Raw genomic sequence first — 20,050 nt, forward strand, 5'->3', positions numbered from 1 at the left:
TGCAAATTCAATGATAATCTATGATTAATCTAGGACAAAGGTTCGGCACAACATCGTGGGCTGAAGGGCCTGTTCTGTGCTGTATTTTCTATGTTCTATGTTCATGAAAGTTCCGCTGCTTACTTCACCCATCCACGTGCACTGTCCCAATATTACACCAACAAATTATGACTCGCGGGTGATCTTTGTATTAAAGATATAGAAGTCGTTACTCAACTCTCTGTTGTACCGGCGTTTCATGTTGCCGCCAGGCAATATAGTTCAGTTTCCTGTGCAATAAACCTTGCAAATTACACAAATATCTGCAACAGGCGTATGTTACGTCGCATTTAAAATGTATTTCCTCGGGTCCGGACTTCAATAGCAAATTCATACATTGAACAACACCCAAAATTAATTGTTACAGTTTTCTTTCCATGTCCTAATATTGTTTAGGCATGCAATATCAACACTGTGGGCTCTGGAGAAGGTTTACAGTTCAGAACATTATCGCCTTTGGTATATTTTAGAATATAAATCAAAATGTTTTGTATCTCATTCCAGGCCGTAGGATTAGCTTCATTATTCTTTATTTTAGATAAAATTACAATTTCTGAAAAGCAATTTATCGAATTAAAGTCTCGATTTTAAATTGCATATTGGCCGGGATTCTCCTGCAGCACACGTGTTTCGGGGTTTCGTGATGGGGGGGGGGGGGGGGGATTTCAACCGGAAGTTTGTGGGGGGGCGAGATTCTTTGGTCCCTCTAGCCCCGAGTTTCTCGGCGGCGCACCATTACCCGGCAGCGGGCAGCTTGCAATAGGTTTTCCGATTAAAGCCACCCCCACACAGCCGAGAAGCTCGCGGCCAGTGATCCGCTTCCGGCGGGAACAGTGAATTACAAAGGCCCGAGAATCCACCCTCGACACCCTGACAATAGCAATCCGCGGGAGCTGAGAATCTCGCCCACAGCAAACGGCACGCCAAATTATCCGTCCTTGGTAACAGTGGGCCAGAATCGCAATGGAGAAACCCGGCCATTGTCATTAAAAGTTCCAATAAGCACGCACGCCGTCACAGGACAATGGTGCAATATCCACACAAAAAATCACCCTAGATCTGCATTCGACCTTTTTATTTGCGTCTATAATGGAGTTTTCTCAAACGAAACGATTCTCCGAAATAATAAAAATAACTGGATGTGGTGTGGATATGTTTTTATTAGATTTTCTGCTGGATAGTGGACACGTGCGTTTCAGGGCGGTGTAGGGTGTCTTCAATGGCAAATCCCATTGACAAGCGGTGGGAAGAGAGAATCGCGCAGCTTGCGAAAGGCCAGCAGCCCAGAAACACGCGGCTGAGAGGCGTGTGGCGGGGGGGGGGGGGGGGGGGTGGTGGTGGTTGGAGAGCTGAGCCACTTTGATATCCTCTTCATCCGCCAGAATTCTTCCGCCGTTGCGGTTCACTGTTCCGGCTGGCAGTGTAGGTTGGCGTCGTTATTAAATGCATTGATAAGTGACGAGCCTAATGAATGCCGACGCTTGGGAATGTTACGCAGACGAGGACACCCACCCCCCAACCCCCAGCAGCCCCCCCTCCCCCACCCCCACCCCATATCGACGCCAGTCCCAACGGTGGATCTGTATGGGCGAGACGAGTGAATCCTGCTGAAGGAGCGATGTTGCGGAACTTTTTTTTTATTACTCTTTGTGAAACGATATTTTTTTTCTCCCCCATTATAATTGCGACATTTGTTTCCTGAGAAATTGCACACAACGAATTCAAATCTTACCATCATTAACCCAAAAGCAAAAGAGAAAACTAATTCGCTGCGTTTTAATTTTAACTCACCCAACAATCATATTCGCACAAAAATAAAATCAGGTTTGTTTGCAGCTTGACGTGTAATTCTCTCGAGTCTTTTTTTAAACACTTGGGGATATGTTACAGCTATTCCCGCCAGTGGCCTCTTTCAATCCAGCCAACGACAACACGCGCTGCAGGTTCGGCGCGGTGGGGCGTAACAACATCAGTCCCCCAATTGACAGCGGCGGCATCAGAAGACACCGCCGCCGTCGCATGGAGAACAGCCTCCAGCGCTTTAAACACGACAAGGCAGGTGCTGAATACCGATTCATCCCACTATGCTGTTTTCCTGATTGTTTTTTTTAAATCTACAGCATTTGCGGGATGTGTTCGTCGCTGGTTAGGACAGCATTTATTGCCCATCCCTAGTTGCCCTTCAGAAGGTGGTGGTGAGCTACCTTCTTGAACAGCTGCAGTCGTTGAGGTGTAGGTACGCCCATTGCGCTGTTAAGGAGAGAGTTCCACGATGTTACCCGAGCGACAGGAAAGGAACGGCGATATATTTCCAAGTTAAGGTAATGAGTGACTTGGAGGGGGACCTCCAGGTGGTGGGGTTCCCAAGTCTCTGCTGCTCTTTTCCTTCTAGATGGTATTGGTCGCGGGTTTGGAAGGTGCTGTCTAAGGAACCTTGGTGAGTTAATGCAATGCATCTTGCAAATGGTACACAGGATTGTTACTGTTCGTTGGTGTTGGAGGGTTTGAATGTTTACGGAAGGGGGAGCAATCAAACGGCCTACTTTTCCCTGGGTGATCTCAAATCCAGTGGAGCTGCACATATCCAGGCAAGTGGAGAGTATTCCATCACACTCCCAACTTGTGCCTTGTCGATGGTGGCCAGGCGTTGGGGTGTCAGGAGGTGAGTTACTCGCCGTAGGATTCCTAGCCTTTGACCTGTTCTGGTAGCCAACGTGTTTATCTGGCTACTCCAGTTCAGTTTCTGAGCAATGGTAACTCCGTGATGCTGATTGTGGGGGAATCAGCGATAGTAATGCCACTGAATTAAAGGGGCGGTGATTTGATACTTTCTTGTAGTAGATGGTCATTGCCTGTCATTTGTGTGACGTGAATGTAACTTGCCACTTCTCAGTCCAAGCCTGAATATTGTCCGTCTTGCTTCATTTGGGTATGGGCTGCTGTATTATCTGAAGTGTCTCTAATGGTGCTGAACATTGTGTGGTCATCTGCAAACATCCCCACCTCTGACCTTATAATGGAAGGGAGGTCACTTATGAGGCAGTTGAAGATGATTGGGCCCAAGGACTCGCCTGAGAAACTTTTGCAGTGATGTCCTAGAGCTGAAATGATTGACATCCAACCACCACAACCATCTTCCTTTGTACCAGGTATGACTCCAACCAGTGGAGAGATTTGTCCCTGATGCCCACTGCCTCCAGTTTAGCTAAGGCTCCTTCATGCCATACATGTTCAAAGACTGCCTTGAAATCAAGGGCAGTCACTCTCACCTCACCTCTGGCATTCAGTTCTTTTGACCATGTATGAAGCAAGGCTGTTATTAGGTCAGGAACTGAGTGACCCTGGCAGGACACAAACTGAGCGTTTGTGAGCAGGTTAATGCTAAGTAAGTGTCCCTTGATAGCACTGTAGATGACTCATTTCATCACTTTGTGCATGATGCAGAGGATACTGACAAGGCAGTAATTGGCTAGGTTGGATTTGTCCTGTTTCTTGTGTGCAGCACACACCTGGGCAATTTTCCACATTGCCAGTGTTGTAGCTGTACTCGTACATTTTGGCTAGGGGTGCAGCCGGTTCTGGAGCACAAGCTTTCAGTAACATTGCCTGAATGTTTTCTGGACCCATAACCTTTGCAGCATCCAGTGCCTTCAGCTGTATCTTGATATCACGTGGACTGAATCGTATTGGGAGAAGACTGACATGTGTGATGCTAGGGACCTCCATAGGAGACCGAGATGGATCATCCACTCGGCACTTCCGGCTGATGATTGTTGCGAATTCGTCAGGCTTGTCTTTTGCAAATATGTGCCGGGCTCCTGCATCATTGAGGATGGGGATATTTGTGGAGAATCCTCCTCCAGTGAGTTGTTTAATTGCCCACCACCATTCACAGCTGCATGTGTATGGACAACAGAGCTTAGATCTGACGCGTTTGTTGTGCAATCGATTAACTCTATCTATTACTTGCTGCTTATGCGGTTTGGCACACAAGTAGTCCTGTGTTGCTCCTTCACCAGTTTGACAGCTCACTTTTTCGGTATGAGTCATGTTGCTCCTGGCATGCTCTCCTGGACTCTTCAATGAAGGAGGGTTGATCCCCTGGCTTGGTGATTTTGGTAGAGTGGGGGATATGCCGGGCCATGCTGTTGTAGATTGTTGTTGATTAAAATGCTGCTGCTGTTGCTGATGGTCCATAGCGCCTCATGGATGCCCAGTCTTTTTTTTTTCATTTAAAAAAAAATAGATTATTCAATTATTTTTATGGATGCCCAGTCTTAAGGTGCTAGATTTTTTTCGAAGTCTATCTTGTTTAGATTGTTGGTAGTGCCACACAACACGATGGAGGGTATACTCAGGGTGAAGAGGGGACTTTGTCTCCACCGGGACTTATGTGGCTGTCACTTGTATCTTCTGTCATGTGCAGGTGCATCCGCAGCAGTCAGATTGGTGAGGGTGGAGTCAAGTATATTTTTCCTTCTTGTTCGTTCCCTCACCACCAGTCGTAGTCCCAATTTAGCAGCTATGTCCTTTAGGGCCCGTCCAACTCTGTCTGTGGTGGTGCCCCTGAGTCACACTTGGTGATGGATATTGACGACCCCCATCCAGAGCATATCCTTCGCTCTTTCCACCCCCAGTGCCTCCTCCAATTGGCAGTCATCATGGAGGAGTCATGATTCATCAGCCAATGGTGGCCGGTACGTGGTAATCAGCAGGATGTTTCCTAGCTCATGTTTAACCTGAAGGCATGAGATTTCATGGGGTCCCGATTCGATGTTGAGGACTCCCAGGGCAACTCGTTCCCGACGGTATACCACAGTGCTCCTACCTCTGCTGGGTCTGTCCTGCCGGTGAGGCAAGCCACACACAAGAATGGTGATAGTGGTGCCTGGGACATTGTCTGTAAGGAATGATTCCGTGAGTATGACTATGTCAGGCTGTTGCTTAATTAATCTGTGAGACAGCTCTCCCAATTTTGGCACAAGTCACTAGATGATAAAGGAGGTCTTTTGAGAGTCGACAGGACTGGGCTTGCCATTGTCGTTTCGGTGTCTGGTTCGCTGCCGGCTGGTCCATTCCATTGCAATCCATTTTGGTGTTTTCGTAGCGGTCGAATATAACTGAATGGCTTGCGAGGCCATTTCAGAGGACATTGTAGAGTGAACCGCATTTCTCTGGGTCTAGATTCACATGTAGAAAAGGCCAGATAAGTATGCCAAGTTTCCTTCCCTGAAGGACTTTTGAACCAGTTGAGGTTTTACGACAGTCGACATGGTTTAATCGTCATCGTTAGACTTTTAATTCCAGATATTGTATTGTATTTTAATTCCATCCTCTGCCATGGTTGTATTCAAAGCTATGTCCCCAGACCAATACTCCAGAGCAACGCATGTTTTCAGTTGTTATATGTACATCATCCTTCTGCACATCCCTGTACATCTATTTTATCTTGTCTGATAGTCGTCTCATCGACGAATTACCGATCCGTTATTAAGTCCACATTCAGAAATACGCGACATTACGGTCACGTCAGAAATATGATGAACAATTTCGACCGTGAAAGCGGGAGATCATTTGAAAATGTATGATGATAATATAGGATACCTTGATATGGCAGATGTGAACGCTTTTACATATTTTACAATCGAGTCAAATGGAACTGCCTGGCAATGAATATTCCAATTACAATAACTTAAATATTATTTCGAACTCATAGTGATTGTAATATTCCCATAGTTAAGGGATAAGATGAAATCTTCCTCCTGTGTCAACTCATTATTACATTTTAATTTTGACCAGAACGAGGAACGTTTATGAATGCCCAAGAAGAGAAATGTGACTTCTGCCAACCTGAAGAAAAGAGGGACACCAGTGTGAAGCGTAAGTATGATGAGGAGTGAATATTTTAAAAAGGTCAGCGGATTTATCCGGCCGTTGCACTTCACTTTTCACGCCGAAAGCGCGGCTCCATCCACAGGTTTCCCGGCGGCGTGGGGTGACTACCATTGGAAATCCCATTTACAAGCTATGGCAATAGAGAATCCCGTCGCCAGCGAACGGCGCACCTCCGAGAAACATGTGGTTGCGAGACAGGGAATGGTTCACGGTCAGCTTGAGAATGTAACACATGCCGTATTCGATGGATTCCCTCTCCAAATTCAGACTTTTGTACAGGTCCCTTCATTATTTTAGCATTCACTGCAAGAGAGCCGAGTCTCGGATACTCTTTGCATGAAGTGTGGTGACCTCAATGTTTACTGTTTCCACAGTTTGCAGGATGGCACTAATTTTGCCTCGTCAATGGCGCTTTTGATTGCAGCATAAGAGATCAGGAGTTTCTAATTTTTGCCGTTCACAATCTTGCCTGTTCCAGGTTTTACTGAGTTCGTGAACAATATTATGACTCCAAACATCTTTCTCCATGTCCATATATCCATTTGCTAATAGAACTCTGGCAATCTCTGGTTTATGTTCTTTGTTTCGATTGCTTAAGGTGCAAGCTTGTTTGGCATTGCAAAACCCTCCCCCCCCCCCCCCCCCCCCGCCCCCTTAATATGACTTAACAATATTCTGGTCTTAATTCTATATTTCCGCTCCGGTTTTCAACCTTAGACCACACATTTTATTTCGGATTGTTTCGTAACTCTACGTTCAAATAGCTTGAGTAATTTCTTTGACGATTTTTCCGCATTAGAGGTCGCCCATTCTGTTAAAATCGTCTCAATCATTCGATTTGTCAGTTTTCAGCATATTTCAAATAAATCGATAAAATGGCACGTTCAACATGCCCAAGTCGCGGATTAATTCAAGCAGTTTTTAGTGATATGTTCTAATATAATTTCAGCCAATCGTGGTAAAGAGAAGCACTGAATATACTGGATGAATTTAATGCACGCTTAAGTTGTTATGAAATCTGCGCTTAAAGCTCCGACTACCGGAAATACTTGCCACGCGCCTGAACTGGTGGCTCGGTGTTTAGAGGATGGACAGGCTTCACAGTTCGGGGTGAGCGTTCCGAGCTCACAGTTGGTGGTGTCCGACATCGGGTGCGAATAGTATTGGAAGCAGGGACGCTCTGGGCGGTCGTTGGGACGCAACAGGTCTGGTTGCTGCGAGGATCGGATTGGCGTGTTTGTCAGAGTTGGTGGGGGCCTCGCTTAGCGCGGGTTTCGGGAATCTGTAGGATCGGGTATTGTGGGGTCAGGTGTGATTGGGGTTTAGGGGGTTAATATCGGGTGGGTTTACGGTGATGGTCAGGTGTCCCTTATGTCGTGGTGACCAGCAAGGGTTGTGGCAACGGATGACTGGAGGATCGAGAACCTCGTAGGCAGAAAGGGTGACGGAAGTCCGAGTTCATGGGTGGGGTCTTAGGTCTGCTCTGAAATCGGGAGCATGTGGGTTTAAGATGTCAGATGCTGTGGGCTCGGCGGGTTAGAGTAATTGCGGGCGTGCTCTGATCAGGTCGTGATTCGGGCATTTATCTGATCAGATGAAACCCGCGGGGTCGGTTCGAGATTAAAGCGAGGGGATGGGTCGGGTGATGTGCGTGCCCACTTGTTGTGGGTAATCCATTTGTACTGATGTTTTGAAATGTGAGGGGTAAGGTATCATGGGTATGTCGAACGGTGTGCCATAGGGATCAGTGCCGACAGCTCCAGTTTTTTACAATTTATGTGCAGTACTTTTTATAATGAACTGAATTTATGGTGTCTAAAATTGCTGACGATTCAAATATAAGTAGAAAGTAAATTATGAAGCAGACGTAAGGAGGTTAGAAAAGGATATAGATAGATTACGTAAGTGGGTAGAAATCAATCTAGACTATGATTTCGGCAAATGTGCAATAGTCTACTTTGGCAGGAATAATAACATGAAGCGTTTTACCCGAATGGTGAGAAACTGTGGTGCTCTGAGGTGCAGGAGAACCTGTGAATCGTTGTACATTAATCACAGCGGCTGGTATACAGGTCGAGCAAGTAATTATGAAAGGCTAGAGGAGGCTCTCGTTCACTGTGAAGAGAGTTGATTAAATCGTAGGGACGTTCTGTTGCAGTTTTACGGGCCAATAGTGAGACTACATTTGGAGTATTGCGTGCAGCATTTTTCTCCTCAATTAATCAAATGTATAGAACCTTTAGAAACAGTACAAGGAATGTTTTCTAAACGAATACCAGGACTGCGAGGGTTGTAGTATAAGGACAGGTTAGAGATGCTGGGTGTGTGTCCACTGATGTGTAGAAGAGTAAGAGGCGACTTGATCTAAACCTTCAGGGTCCCAAGAGTAGCGAGAAGCTGAAGGTGGAGAGGATGTTTCCTTATACTGGAGAATATCGGACAAGAGTTCATTTTTATAAATAAAGGGCCTTTCATTTAAGGCAATGATGAGGAGATTTATTTTTTCACTCAGGTAGTCGTGAATCTGTGGAACTTTTATTTTCTGAAATTGCAGTGAAAGCAGGGTCCTTGAACCTTTTCACGACAGAGTTGGATATATATTTGAGTACCCAGGGGGTAAAATATTATCCGGGAAGATAGTATATAACTGAAGTTACAAGCAACTCTGCCATGATATTGATTGGCGGCGCAGGTTCGTGGGACCCAGTGCCCTACCACTGCTCGTAATTCATATGGTTGTCTGTGATTGAGAAGTTCACTTGGGTCAGTTTGGGGATGTGAATGGTGGCCCGTGGGTCGGCGGAATACAGTGTTTCTAACCTTTGATCAGATGTTGGTAGTTTTAATTGTTCATTTTATTTACTGAGCTAATTTTGAAACATTGGTGGGACGGTCCAAATTGAGCGACTTAAATCACATTTACGGGCGGCACCCAGCTCAGGGCAGTAATCTGGAAGAACCTAGCCTTTTTGGGCAATTCTGGTGCCAGCACTTATCTGTGCAGTTTCGCAAAGGATCTTGCAGCACATTTTTGGGCCACCACACAATCCAATAATGATGAACTTGGAAGTTTATATCTATTGCACCTTCATATTGCATTATTGTCCTTCTGTTCTAATTATATTCACAATTATTTTAGTCCAGATTCTACACTACTTGCACTTCAGCTTTAGCGACAATTTTCACGACTGGAGTCATTTATTATTGATTTGCCGAAACACGGGCGCCATTTTCATTTGCTCGGTCTATTTATATTCACTAATATCAATATTCGCTTTTTTTTTTCGAAAACGACACGATAATCTCGAACACATCGAGCATAATTTGATCCATTGTTAAATTGTTCTTTAAGTACATATTTGATTTGTCGCCGCCCGCACCTGACCACTTCCTACTTTCTTTCCGTATTTTATTTGTAATAATTTTTCGGGTATCCATTTTGAGATATAAGTAAAGTCGCCATCGTCCCAGATGACCATAGGCCACCTTCGCCGAGGGGCAGGATTCACTGGTGTTGATTAATCTGAGGAACAGCACATCTGAGCAAGGGGCAACGCTGAGTAGGCGGGCCTGAAGGAATAACCTCAGCCAGTACGCGAACTGAATCTCACCAATCCAATTCTGCATCCAATTCTGGCCATCCAACTGAGCAAATAAGCCTCCCACCCCTCCCTTTTGAGATTTTGGGACATATCGCCCCTCTGCTGCTGACGCTTGAAAGCCAAATCTCGATTTTATGCAAATCTATTCCTAATGTCATGCAATTTTTCTATGTGAGCATGAGGTGAAAACACTTCCAAAAATGCAAGTTATATCTTGGACCCTTTAGCTCCAATTAAAAAGCTGTATAAATTATTGATCCACGCCTGGTGAGGTGTCTCTGCCTGGTTTGGCAATTTACAAATAAATCTTCCAATAATTGTAGTTAGTTCATCATATACATGTTGTTATTAACAGCGCTGCGTTTAAATCTGTTTTCATTTTCGCTTTCCCAGGAAATACCAATGCTGAAATATTGCAAATGCTGGCGAGTAACACTGATGCACAATTGCGAAGAATCACAGATTTTAGCCGTGACAGACTACAAAAGGCGATTGAAGAATTCGGGGACACTGCTAATGCGTTTCTTTGGAATGAAAACGTGTTTAATAAATCAGACTATGAGGTGAGTTACATACCTGATGGAATTACTGAATGAGACATTCGATTAAAACTACAATGACGGTATTCTGCACATCACCTCAATACAGTCTTAGCTGCAACCATGTCCTTAAATTGTTGGTAAGTGGCTGTTGACGCAACATAACGTGTACTTGTGTTTAAATGTTGGAAAATTCATCTGACAATGTGAATTCCTTAATTGAACGATTGCACGACATTCTGCTCTGCTGTAACCATGTGATATACCCCCCCCCCTCCACCCGCCCCCCCCCCCCCCCAACCCTCCCGCCCAGTCACGCACGTAGACACACTCTGGTAGTGATCTGAACGAATAACTCCCAGCTAGCTCCTCAAAGCGCTTACGTCATGAGGTCACATTTTGGGCTCTGTGTCTGAGACAAAAATTGGCTGGATTCCCAGTAGCGTCATTCTCCGCTTCACGTCGTTTGCCGGCGGCGGGATTCTCTTACTGCCGCCGATTGTCAATAGGTTTTCGCATTGAAGCAATCCCACACTGCCGGGAAACCAACTGGTGCAGTGCGCTGCCAGTTGGAAAATCAACGTGCGGAATTCAACATTGCCCGACGCCGATATTTTAATCGGCAATTCCTTCCGACGCCCAAATCGGGACCCACCCCCTCCGAAATGGTGCAATTGCGTGGCGCGCTGTACGCCAGTGCAACGGCGCTGGCGAATCATCGGATGGCCCTCCCGCGATGCTCCAACCCGAGTTCTAGACCGCCACTTGACGCGTCGTCTGGACGGTCGGGAACCCGACCTGGCGGCTACGGACTCTGTCCAGCGTAGCCACACACGGCCTGGTTTCCAGCCGCTGACTGGGGAGAGGGGGGGTGGTTGCCGCAGAGGCTGGGGGAACTGTTGAGGGTGGCCCGAGGGTGTACTGTGAGGGACAATTTCGCGGGTCGGTTACTTATATGGCCGGCGCCATGTTGTACGGCTCAACCGCTGCAGGTCGTAGCCGTGCGCATGCGTGGCAATGGACCCGGCCATGCTGATCGCCGGAATTTTTACCAGGTGCCGCTGCTAGCTCCTCACAGGACCTGTAATCGATGAGGGTTCGGAGCCGATTTTGGCGTCGTAAAACGACCGAGAATTCTCCGTTTCAGCGACCACTTAGCCGCTGAAACTGAGAATCCTGCCCAACATGTCTGGATAAAGGAAGATTTTTTTGCGATATCCTGTTTTTAAAAAAAAACAATAACCGGGCATATATTTCACGCTATACCATGGAAACATAGGATAAAAGAAGAGGCTGGGTTCTTCATAATAATAGCTTATTGTCACAAGTAGGCTTCAGTGAAGTTATTGTGAAAAGCCCCTACTCGCCACATTCCTGTGGCAGTTCGGGGAGGCCGGTATGGGAATTGAACCCGCGCTGCTGACATTGTTCTGCATTATAAGCCAGCTGTTTAGCCGACTGTGCTAAATCAGCCCATTTTCCGTTCACGCCAGTAGGATTATCCGCTTCCGCTGCACCGATGGAGTTTTTGCTGAGCGCGAAACACCTTGCTAGAAGCCGTGGCGCGACGGAGTCACAATGGAGAATCACTGCCAAGAAATGGAAGTGAACCGTTCTCACCCACGACCCTTCCTTGCCGATTAGTAAGGCAATGATGGTTCTCATTTGCTGGAACGACACATTACTGCCAGTTACTAACAGCATTATTCGCCCTTCCAAATGACGTACCTAACTGCACCTTTGATACATTCAATCCCCAACATCCATGGGTCGCTGGGAAATTAAATTTCAAGCACTACTGACGTTCTTATAGAAGTAGATTATTTTCATGTCATCATTATTTACCACCTCACGCCAACTCGCGCCGCCGGAAACACGCAGGAACAGTAAATCGCAACGGCTTTGCAATTCCACTTTCCATCTATCATATCATCGTCATTTATTCTCATTTATGCAACCAATTTATCCATCATTGATAATGCTGCATGCACAAACCTTCATAGTTTTTATTTGTATATTTTGTGTCCGTGCTTGCTTTGTTTATCTAATTTGCTGGTGTGACCTTTCGATTTGCATTCTCTCTTCTCATATTTCAAATCATCACCTGCATATCGTAACCTTTACCATTTCTCCTCACTATCGCCGTGTTCTTTCATAGAATCGTAGAATTTACAGTGCAGAAGGAGACCATTCGGCCTATCGAGTCGGCACCGGCCCTTGAAAAGAGCACTCTACCCAAGCCCACACATCCACCCTATTCCCGTAACCCAACCTAACGTTTTTGGACACTAAGGGCGATTTGGCATGGCCAATCCACCTAACCTGCACATCTTTTGGGCTGTGGGAGGAAACGGGAGCACCCGAACGAAACCCACGCAGACACGGGGAGAACGTCCAGACTCCGCACAGACACTGACCCTACCCGGGAATCGAACTTGAGTCCCTGGAGTGGTGAAGCACAATGATACTGTGTCGCCCACACGTTGTGAGCCGCCAAATTTTAATGGTCATGAACCATGTCCACCGCTCTGAATTACGTTTAATGATTTATTTGCAGCCATTATCAGAGGATTTCCATGTCCATGTGAAAGTCGTGCCAAAAGTTCGGTAGCTATTTTTCATAATATTGGTGAACCAGAAAATATAGCGAATCCCATTTTTTCTCGCACACATGCGGACAACAGATACCTCGATGAAGCCCCAATCACAATCCATCTCTAATTATACACTCTCAAATGCCTCTGAGTGGAGACAATCGCAGTGACCCTTTTTGTGCGCTCCAAATTCTGAGGCCGAGACATATGCCATCCCATCATTGAAACATTTGACTTTAAATAGAGGCACCTAGCAATGTGCCTCGAAAATAATCATTAAATAAATCACCAATGTTTGTCTGATGATTTCTGGCACACGCCAATTGACTGAGTCTATACAGGATTCTACTGAAATAGGTGATTTAGTTGTTCTGCTTCTCTTCTAATGGAGAATTTCTACAATGCAGAACGAGGCCATTCCACTCATTGAGTCTGCTTTGCCGCTCGGATTGGGCTCCACAACCCAGGCCGAATCGCCCGTCCGATCCCCGTAACGTCTCATAACCTTTGGACACAAAGCGGTAGTTTAGTATGGCCAATCCACCTAAACTGCACATCTTTGGACTGCCCTGGAAAAGCAGAGCACCATGGGAAACCGACGCAGACACGGGGAGAATGTGCAAACATCACAGAGACAGTTACACGGTGCAGTCCAGGTCGCCTTGCATCTCTAACGCAATTTCCACATTTAACTGAAGTTATTGTGTATCAATTGCACGTGAATAGCGCTACCCCTATCACCAGGAAGTTATCGGGAGACACAACCAACTGATGAGATGTCTAATTCTTAAGGCAGAACACAGGTGGCATGTTTCTTTGATTTTTCTTGGTCCGCCTGCAAAGGAGATCACTCGTTATGTTCAATTATCCTCAAAATGATGTCTGAGTCCTTTTCTCTACCATAGCATGGGAGCTAATTTCAATGCCGATGCATGAATGAACAATTTCTTTTTGCCCCTTGGCGAACAACAATTTGTCTCATCCTGTATCCCAATAACGACAATATTCAGTGTTTTCCGGTGCTTCAGCAGCAGGCAGTGCTGGAATCTCTTGTGGCTGTCCCCCGCTCTAACAGGTATTCCGTTTTGGATACTGTTGTGGTGGGACAGCCTATCAGGGGAAAACAACAGCATCCACAACAGTTGCACCGCAACTGGTTCTGTTGCTCAGCAGGGGAGAGCAAAGTGCAGAAGAGCGATAGTATAGGGGACTCTATAGATAGTAAATGGCATAGATAGAAACTTCTGTGGACGTGAAAGGGACTACAGGATGGTATGTTGCCTCCCTGGAGCCACGGTCAAGGATGTCTCTGAACGAACACAGGGCATCCTGAAGGGGGAGGGTGAACAGACAGAGGCCATATTACACATAGGCACTAACGACATAGACAGGGACAGTGATGAGGTCCTGCAGAAGGAGTTCAGGGAGATGGCAGTAATTTAAAAAGCAGGACCTCTAGGGTTGTAATCTCAGGATTACTCCCTGTGCCAGTGAGGCTAGAGATAGCAGCTAAATACGTGGCTAAACTGGTGGTGTTGGAGGGAGATTTTCAACTCTCTGGACCATTGGGATCTCTTCTGGAGCAGGTGGGACCTGTACAAGAAGGACGGGTTGCATCAAAACTGAAGGGGCACCAGTATCCTGGCTGGGGTATTTGCGAGAGACACTCAGGAAGATTTACACAACTATGTCAGGAGGGTGGAAACCCGAAAAAGACCCTGATGGGAGTTATGTACAGGCCCCCTAGCAGTAGTCAGGATGTGGGGCAGAAAGTAAACCAGGAGATAGAAAAGCCGTGTTAAAAAGGCAATATTACAATAATAATGGTGGACTCCAAATGTAAATTGTCTGGGAAAATCAGGTTGGAAGTGGGTCCCAGGAAAGGGAATTTGTAGAATTTGTAGACTGTCTAAGAGATGTTTTTTGGGAGCAGCTTGTGACAGAACCTACTAGGGAACAGGCAATTCTGATTTGGTGATGTATAATCAGGCAGACTTTATTGGGGAACTTAAGGTGAAGGAACCCTGAGGCAACAGTGACCATAATATGATAGAATTTACCCTGCAGTTTGAGGGAGAGAAGCTGGTATCAGATGTAACGGTATTAAATTAGGGTAACAACAAAGAGATGAAGGAGGACCTGGCCAGAGTTGACTGGAAAAGGAGCCTACCAGGGAAGACAGTGGAACAGCACAGGCAGAGTTTTGGGGGTTAATTCGGGAGGCACACCAGAAATTCATCACAAGGAGTAGGAAACATGCTAAGGGAGGACCCGGCATCCATGGCTTACGAGGGAAATTAAGAGACTCATAAAGCAAAAGAAAAGCATACAAAATGGCATGAATTAGTGGGAAGCTAGAGGATTGGGAAGCCTTTAAAAGCGAGAAAAGAACAAATAAAAAAGCAAGAAGTGGGGAGAAGATGAAACATGAGTGCAAGATATCTAGTAATATAAAAGAGGACAGGAAGCGATTTTTCAATATACATAAAAGGTAAAAGAGAGGCAAACATAAACATTGAACCACTAGAAAATGTGGCTGAAGAAGGAATAATAGGAAACAAAGAAATGGGAGAGGAACTGAATAGCTGCATTGCATCAGTCTTCACGGTGGAATATACCAGTGGGGTGCCAGAGTTCCAGGAAAGTCAGGTTCAGAGGTGCGTGTAGTGGCCATCACTGCGGAGAAGGTTCTGGGCAAATTGGAAGGTGTGAAGGTGGATAAATCACCTGGACTGGATGAACTACACCCCAGGGTTCCAAAACAGATAGCTGAGCAGGTTGTGGAGGCATTGGTGATGATCTTTCAGAAATCAATGGAGGCAGTGAGGGTCCCAGAGGACTGGAAAGTGGTTAATGTAACACTGCTGTTTAAGAAGTGAGGGAGGCAAAAGACGGGAATGTATAGGCCGCTTAGCCTGACTTCTGTCACTGGTAAGATTTCAGAGTCCATTATTAAAGATGAGATTGCGAAGTACTTGGAGGTGCATTATCAAATAGGACTGAGTCAGTATGGCTTTGTCAAGGGAGGTCATGTCTGACAAATCTGTTTGAGTTCTTTGATGAGGCAACAAGGAAGTTACACAAAAGAGAACCAGTAGATATGAATTACGTAGATTTCCAGAAGGCCTTCGGTGATGCATAGGAGAATGTTAAATAAATTGAGAGCCCATTGTGTTTAGGGGAAGATTCTGGCACGGATAAAGGATTGGCTGATTGACAGAAGGCAGAGAGTGGGGATAAAGGGGTATTTTCAGGAAGGCAACTGGTAACTAGTGGTGTGCCTCGAGAGTGGGGGGGGGGGGGGGGTTGCTGCGACCACAACTTTTCACAATATGCATAAATGATGTAGAAGAATGAACTGAAGGCACCGTTGCTAACTTTGCTGATGATACAAAGATCTGCAGATGGGCAGGTAGTACTAGAGAAGCAGTGGGCTACGGAAGGACTTAGACAGGCTGGAAGAGTGGGCAAAGAAGTGGCAGATGGAATACAATGTTGAAAGGTGTGAGGTTATGCACTTTAGAAGGAGGAATTATGCACAGACGCTTTTCTAAATGGGTAAATGCTTAGGAAATCAAAAGCAAAAAGGGACTTGGGAGTCCTTAGTCAAGATTCTCTTAAGGCTAACGTGGAGGTTCAGTCGGCAGTTACAAAGGTAAATGCAATGTTAGCATTCATGTCGAGAGGACTAGAATACAAGACAAATTATGTATTTCTGATGCTGTATAAGGTTCTGGTCAGACTCAATTTGGAGTATTGTGAGCGGTTTTGGGCCCCATATCTAAGGAAGGATGTGCTGGCCTTGGGAAGGGTCCAGAAGATGGTCAGAAGACTGATCCCTGAAATGAAAAGCTTGTCGTATGAGGATCGATTGAGGACTCTGGGTCTGGATACGTTGGAATTAAGAAGGAAGAGGGTGGATCTTCTTGAAACTTATTGGATACTGAGAGGGCTGGATAGAGTAGACGTGAAGAGGATGTCTCCACTTGCAAAACTAGAACGAGAGGACACAACCTCAGACTAAAGGGATGATACTTCAAAACAGAGATGAGGGGCAATTTCTTCAGCCGGAGGGTGGCGAATCTGTGACACTCTTTGCCGCAGAAGGCTGCGGAGACCAAATCACTGAGTGTCTTTTAGACAGAGATAGATAAATCTTGATGAATAACGGGATCAGGGGTTATGGGGAGAAGGCAGGAGAATGGGGATGAGAAAGAAAGCAGCCATGATTGAATGGTGGAGCAGACTCGATGGTCCAAGTGGCCTAATTCTGCTCCTATGTCTTATGGTCTCATGGGGATAGCTGCTGCTGCTCGGGGCTTCTAAAACGACGGGACACACTGTCAGGATCGCAGGCCGTTCACGCAAACGGTTCTGAATGTTTAGGATTCTCTTCTACAGATGGTGGTTGGTGAGTCATCATTAAACACGTTTAATGCTTGGATCTAAAGATTTGTGAACTCTCTGGAAATTAATGAATATAGCAGCTGGGCGGAAAGCCAGGACGTTGAAGCCAGTATCCACCATGGTCGCATTGAATTCCCGAGCAGGCTCGATGGGACATCTGGTCGAACCATGCTCATTTTGTGTATTTTATTCTGCTTTTATGAATTTCTGAAATCATTGAGGGATCTTTCCAAAATGCGAGCAACCCATAATAAACACTTCGCCACTTTTTAATTATGGACCAGTAAATGTGTTCAGCTCCCAAGCGACACATTTCGGAAGTTGACGGTCTCGTCATGGCAAATGTTTTCACAGTTCTGAAAAATTATCACTGAAACTTTAACCCATGTTCCTTTCATCAGATACTGATACATCTGCTGAACATTTCCAGTATCATTAATTTAATTTTGCCAGGCATGTTCCATAATTCCAATGTACCAAACTTCAGAAATCCATGTCCCAAATCTTCAATTTATCAGCACACGTTCTCTCTTACCCAGTTCCTATCATTTGATTAATCCTTTGCTTTCCTGCCCTAATAAGCTCCTATGCGGTTCTACTGATGGCACTTTTCTTGCTAATCTCTTTTAAGAAACGTTGGGCGACATGTTGATGCCTTTAAGGCATGGTACAACGGCAATCTGTTATTTTGCTTTGTTGATTTATGTGTAGTCCTCCAAAGTATTAATAGCTCATGTATGTATTTTAATTATTATGACCTGATCGTTGATTTTGGTACTATTAATACGCTAAAAAGAAAAGGAAACATGTTGTATCCATCATGTGACTCTTCGCTATTTTATTTGGTTTCAAGATTATCAAAGCTCAATCGCAAATTCAAGCAAGATGCGACACTTCCCGGCTGATTTTCGATACGTTGATGGGAAAGGGAGCCCAGGGAGAAAGACAGTTCTGGATTCTACTTCCAAAACTGCAGGATTCCAGCCACAAGCAAAAGGGGACAGTACCAGATACTGGTCGGAGTATATTGATAGAAAATTATCTAAAAGGTTGGTGGTGTTCCAAATTCGGTTTAAAATGCTTTTTCCGGGACATAACAACACATTCGATTATCACGAAAGGAGCAGATGTACTCCTTTCACATTTAATTCAGATCACGTCAGACCTCATTGTGGCTTTGAAACCACATTCTCTCTTAAATATTTACTCTTGTGTTCGTCAAAGAGCTATTGATCACCAACTCTGTCATCTTTCGTTCCATAGTAGCTGATTAGATGTGACGTACCTCAGGCCTCAATTCTTAACATACTCTCCTCTAGTTTATTCACCTCTACCCATCAAATATATTCTCGATTATGCTTATTTATTTTATCTGGTCTTATATTTCCTTGGCTGTTCTGGTGTTAAACTTCGCAACTAGTTCAGGTGTCAATCAATTTCGGTTTGGTGTCTGCAAAGGCTTATATTTCTGGAATGAACAATCACACGCATATGCCCTAAAATTAGCAGACCCGGAAAATTATTGGTAATTGGATTGATGTCTGGAACATGCTTTATGAATTTAACAGTCTACATTAGGACGATTCAAAATTACCAACATACACGAAAGGAGCAGATGTACTACCTTCACATTTAATCCAGATCATGTCAGATATCATTGTGGCTTTGAAACCACATTCTCTCTTAGATATTTACCCACGTGTTAGTCAAAGATCTACCTATCTTCGTGCAATATTTAGTTTCCCTACCAGAAACATAGTTCAGGGAAGAAAGTTCCAAAGGAAAACAACACTGTGAGAGAAACAAAACAACAATATTTGCATCTCCGTTTTAAATAGGATGTTACAATTTTGAAAATCGGTCCCTTGATTCTAATCTCGCTCAAAAGACAAACATCTTTTCTGAATCCACAATGCCAAACGACGTCAGGACCGTGCATTTTTCAATAAGATGACCTCTACGACGTATAAAATCCAAGGGCCAAATTCCTTGCTGTCCATGCTTTCCTCGTAAGAAAGCGCACCACCCCACCGATCCCCACCCCAGGGATCAATCGGGTCATACTTATCTGAGCTGTTTGCATTGCATTTATATTCATTTGTATTAAGGCCAAGAAAATTGCACACAATACACCAGAAATTGTCCTGCCAATTGACAGTACAACAGTAGAATATATCCATACTCTCATCTTTCATTTCCGTCAAAAATCAAATACATTTCTAAATTTCTGTTCCGGGATGTGGGCGTCTCTGGTTAGACCAGCATTTATTGCACGCTCATAGTCTCCCTTCAGAAAGTTATTGAACCGCTGCCGTCCTTAAAGTATAGTTACCTCACTGTGTTGTTAGGGAGGGAGTTCCAGGATGTTGCCCCAGAGACAGTGAAGGAACTGTGACATATTTCCAAGTCAGGGTGGTGACTGACTTGGAGGGGAACCTCCAGGCGGTCGGGTCCCCAGGTATATGTTGCTCTTGTCCCTCTAGATGTAGTGATCGTGGATTTGGAAGGTTCTGTCTAAGGAACCTTGGTGAGTTACTCCAGTGCATCTTGTTGATCGTACACATGGCTGCCACTGTTACTCGTTGGTGGAGGGTTTGATAATTGCATATAATTGCATGTGCCTTGATATTCAATTGCTGGCTGTGCATTATGACCTGCTAACGTTACTTGATCTATCTGCTAGAAAACTGTGTATTACTGCGCTGAACCTTGCTTGCACGCACAGTGTATGACGTTACCAGATGGCTAATGAAAAAAACCTGAAGGGTTCAACTCTCCTTCTCCGAGTATGATCTGTTTTATATTTGGAAAATAAATGTTTAAAATGCTGGTAATTTCATAGACCATTTAAGTTATTTCCAATACAAGCTGGCGAAGAGCAGCTATGGCAATTTAATTGGGTATTGGCTGAAGTCAGTACCTTAGCTTCAGCAGAACTGACGGATCATAATTATTCGTGGAGTATAATGATAGG

At 45.0% G+C, this 20,050-nt stretch overlaps 1 protein-coding gene across 1 annotated transcript in view; it reads left to right on the top strand.

Annotated features, from left to right (window-relative positions):
- LOC140410177 (uncharacterized) overlaps positions 1 to 20,050 on the top strand; it is a 198,762-nt gene that overhangs the window by 99,090 nt on the left and 79,622 nt on the right. The window contains exons 8-10 of the mRNA XM_072498160.1: positions 5,839 to 5,919; positions 9,930 to 10,099; positions 17,930 to 18,125. Of these exons, the coding sequence (XP_072354261.1) occupies positions 5,839 to 5,919; positions 9,930 to 10,099; positions 17,930 to 18,125 (447 nt within the window). The remainder of the gene's footprint in view (positions 1 to 5,838; positions 5,920 to 9,929; positions 10,100 to 17,929; positions 18,126 to 20,050) is intronic.

The sequence above is a fragment of the Scyliorhinus torazame genome, chromosome 4 (genome assembly GCF_047496885.1).
Source record: "Scyliorhinus torazame isolate Kashiwa2021f chromosome 4, sScyTor2.1, whole genome shotgun sequence".
Taxonomy (NCBI): Eukaryota; Metazoa; Chordata; class Chondrichthyes; order Carcharhiniformes; family Scyliorhinidae; genus Scyliorhinus; species Scyliorhinus torazame.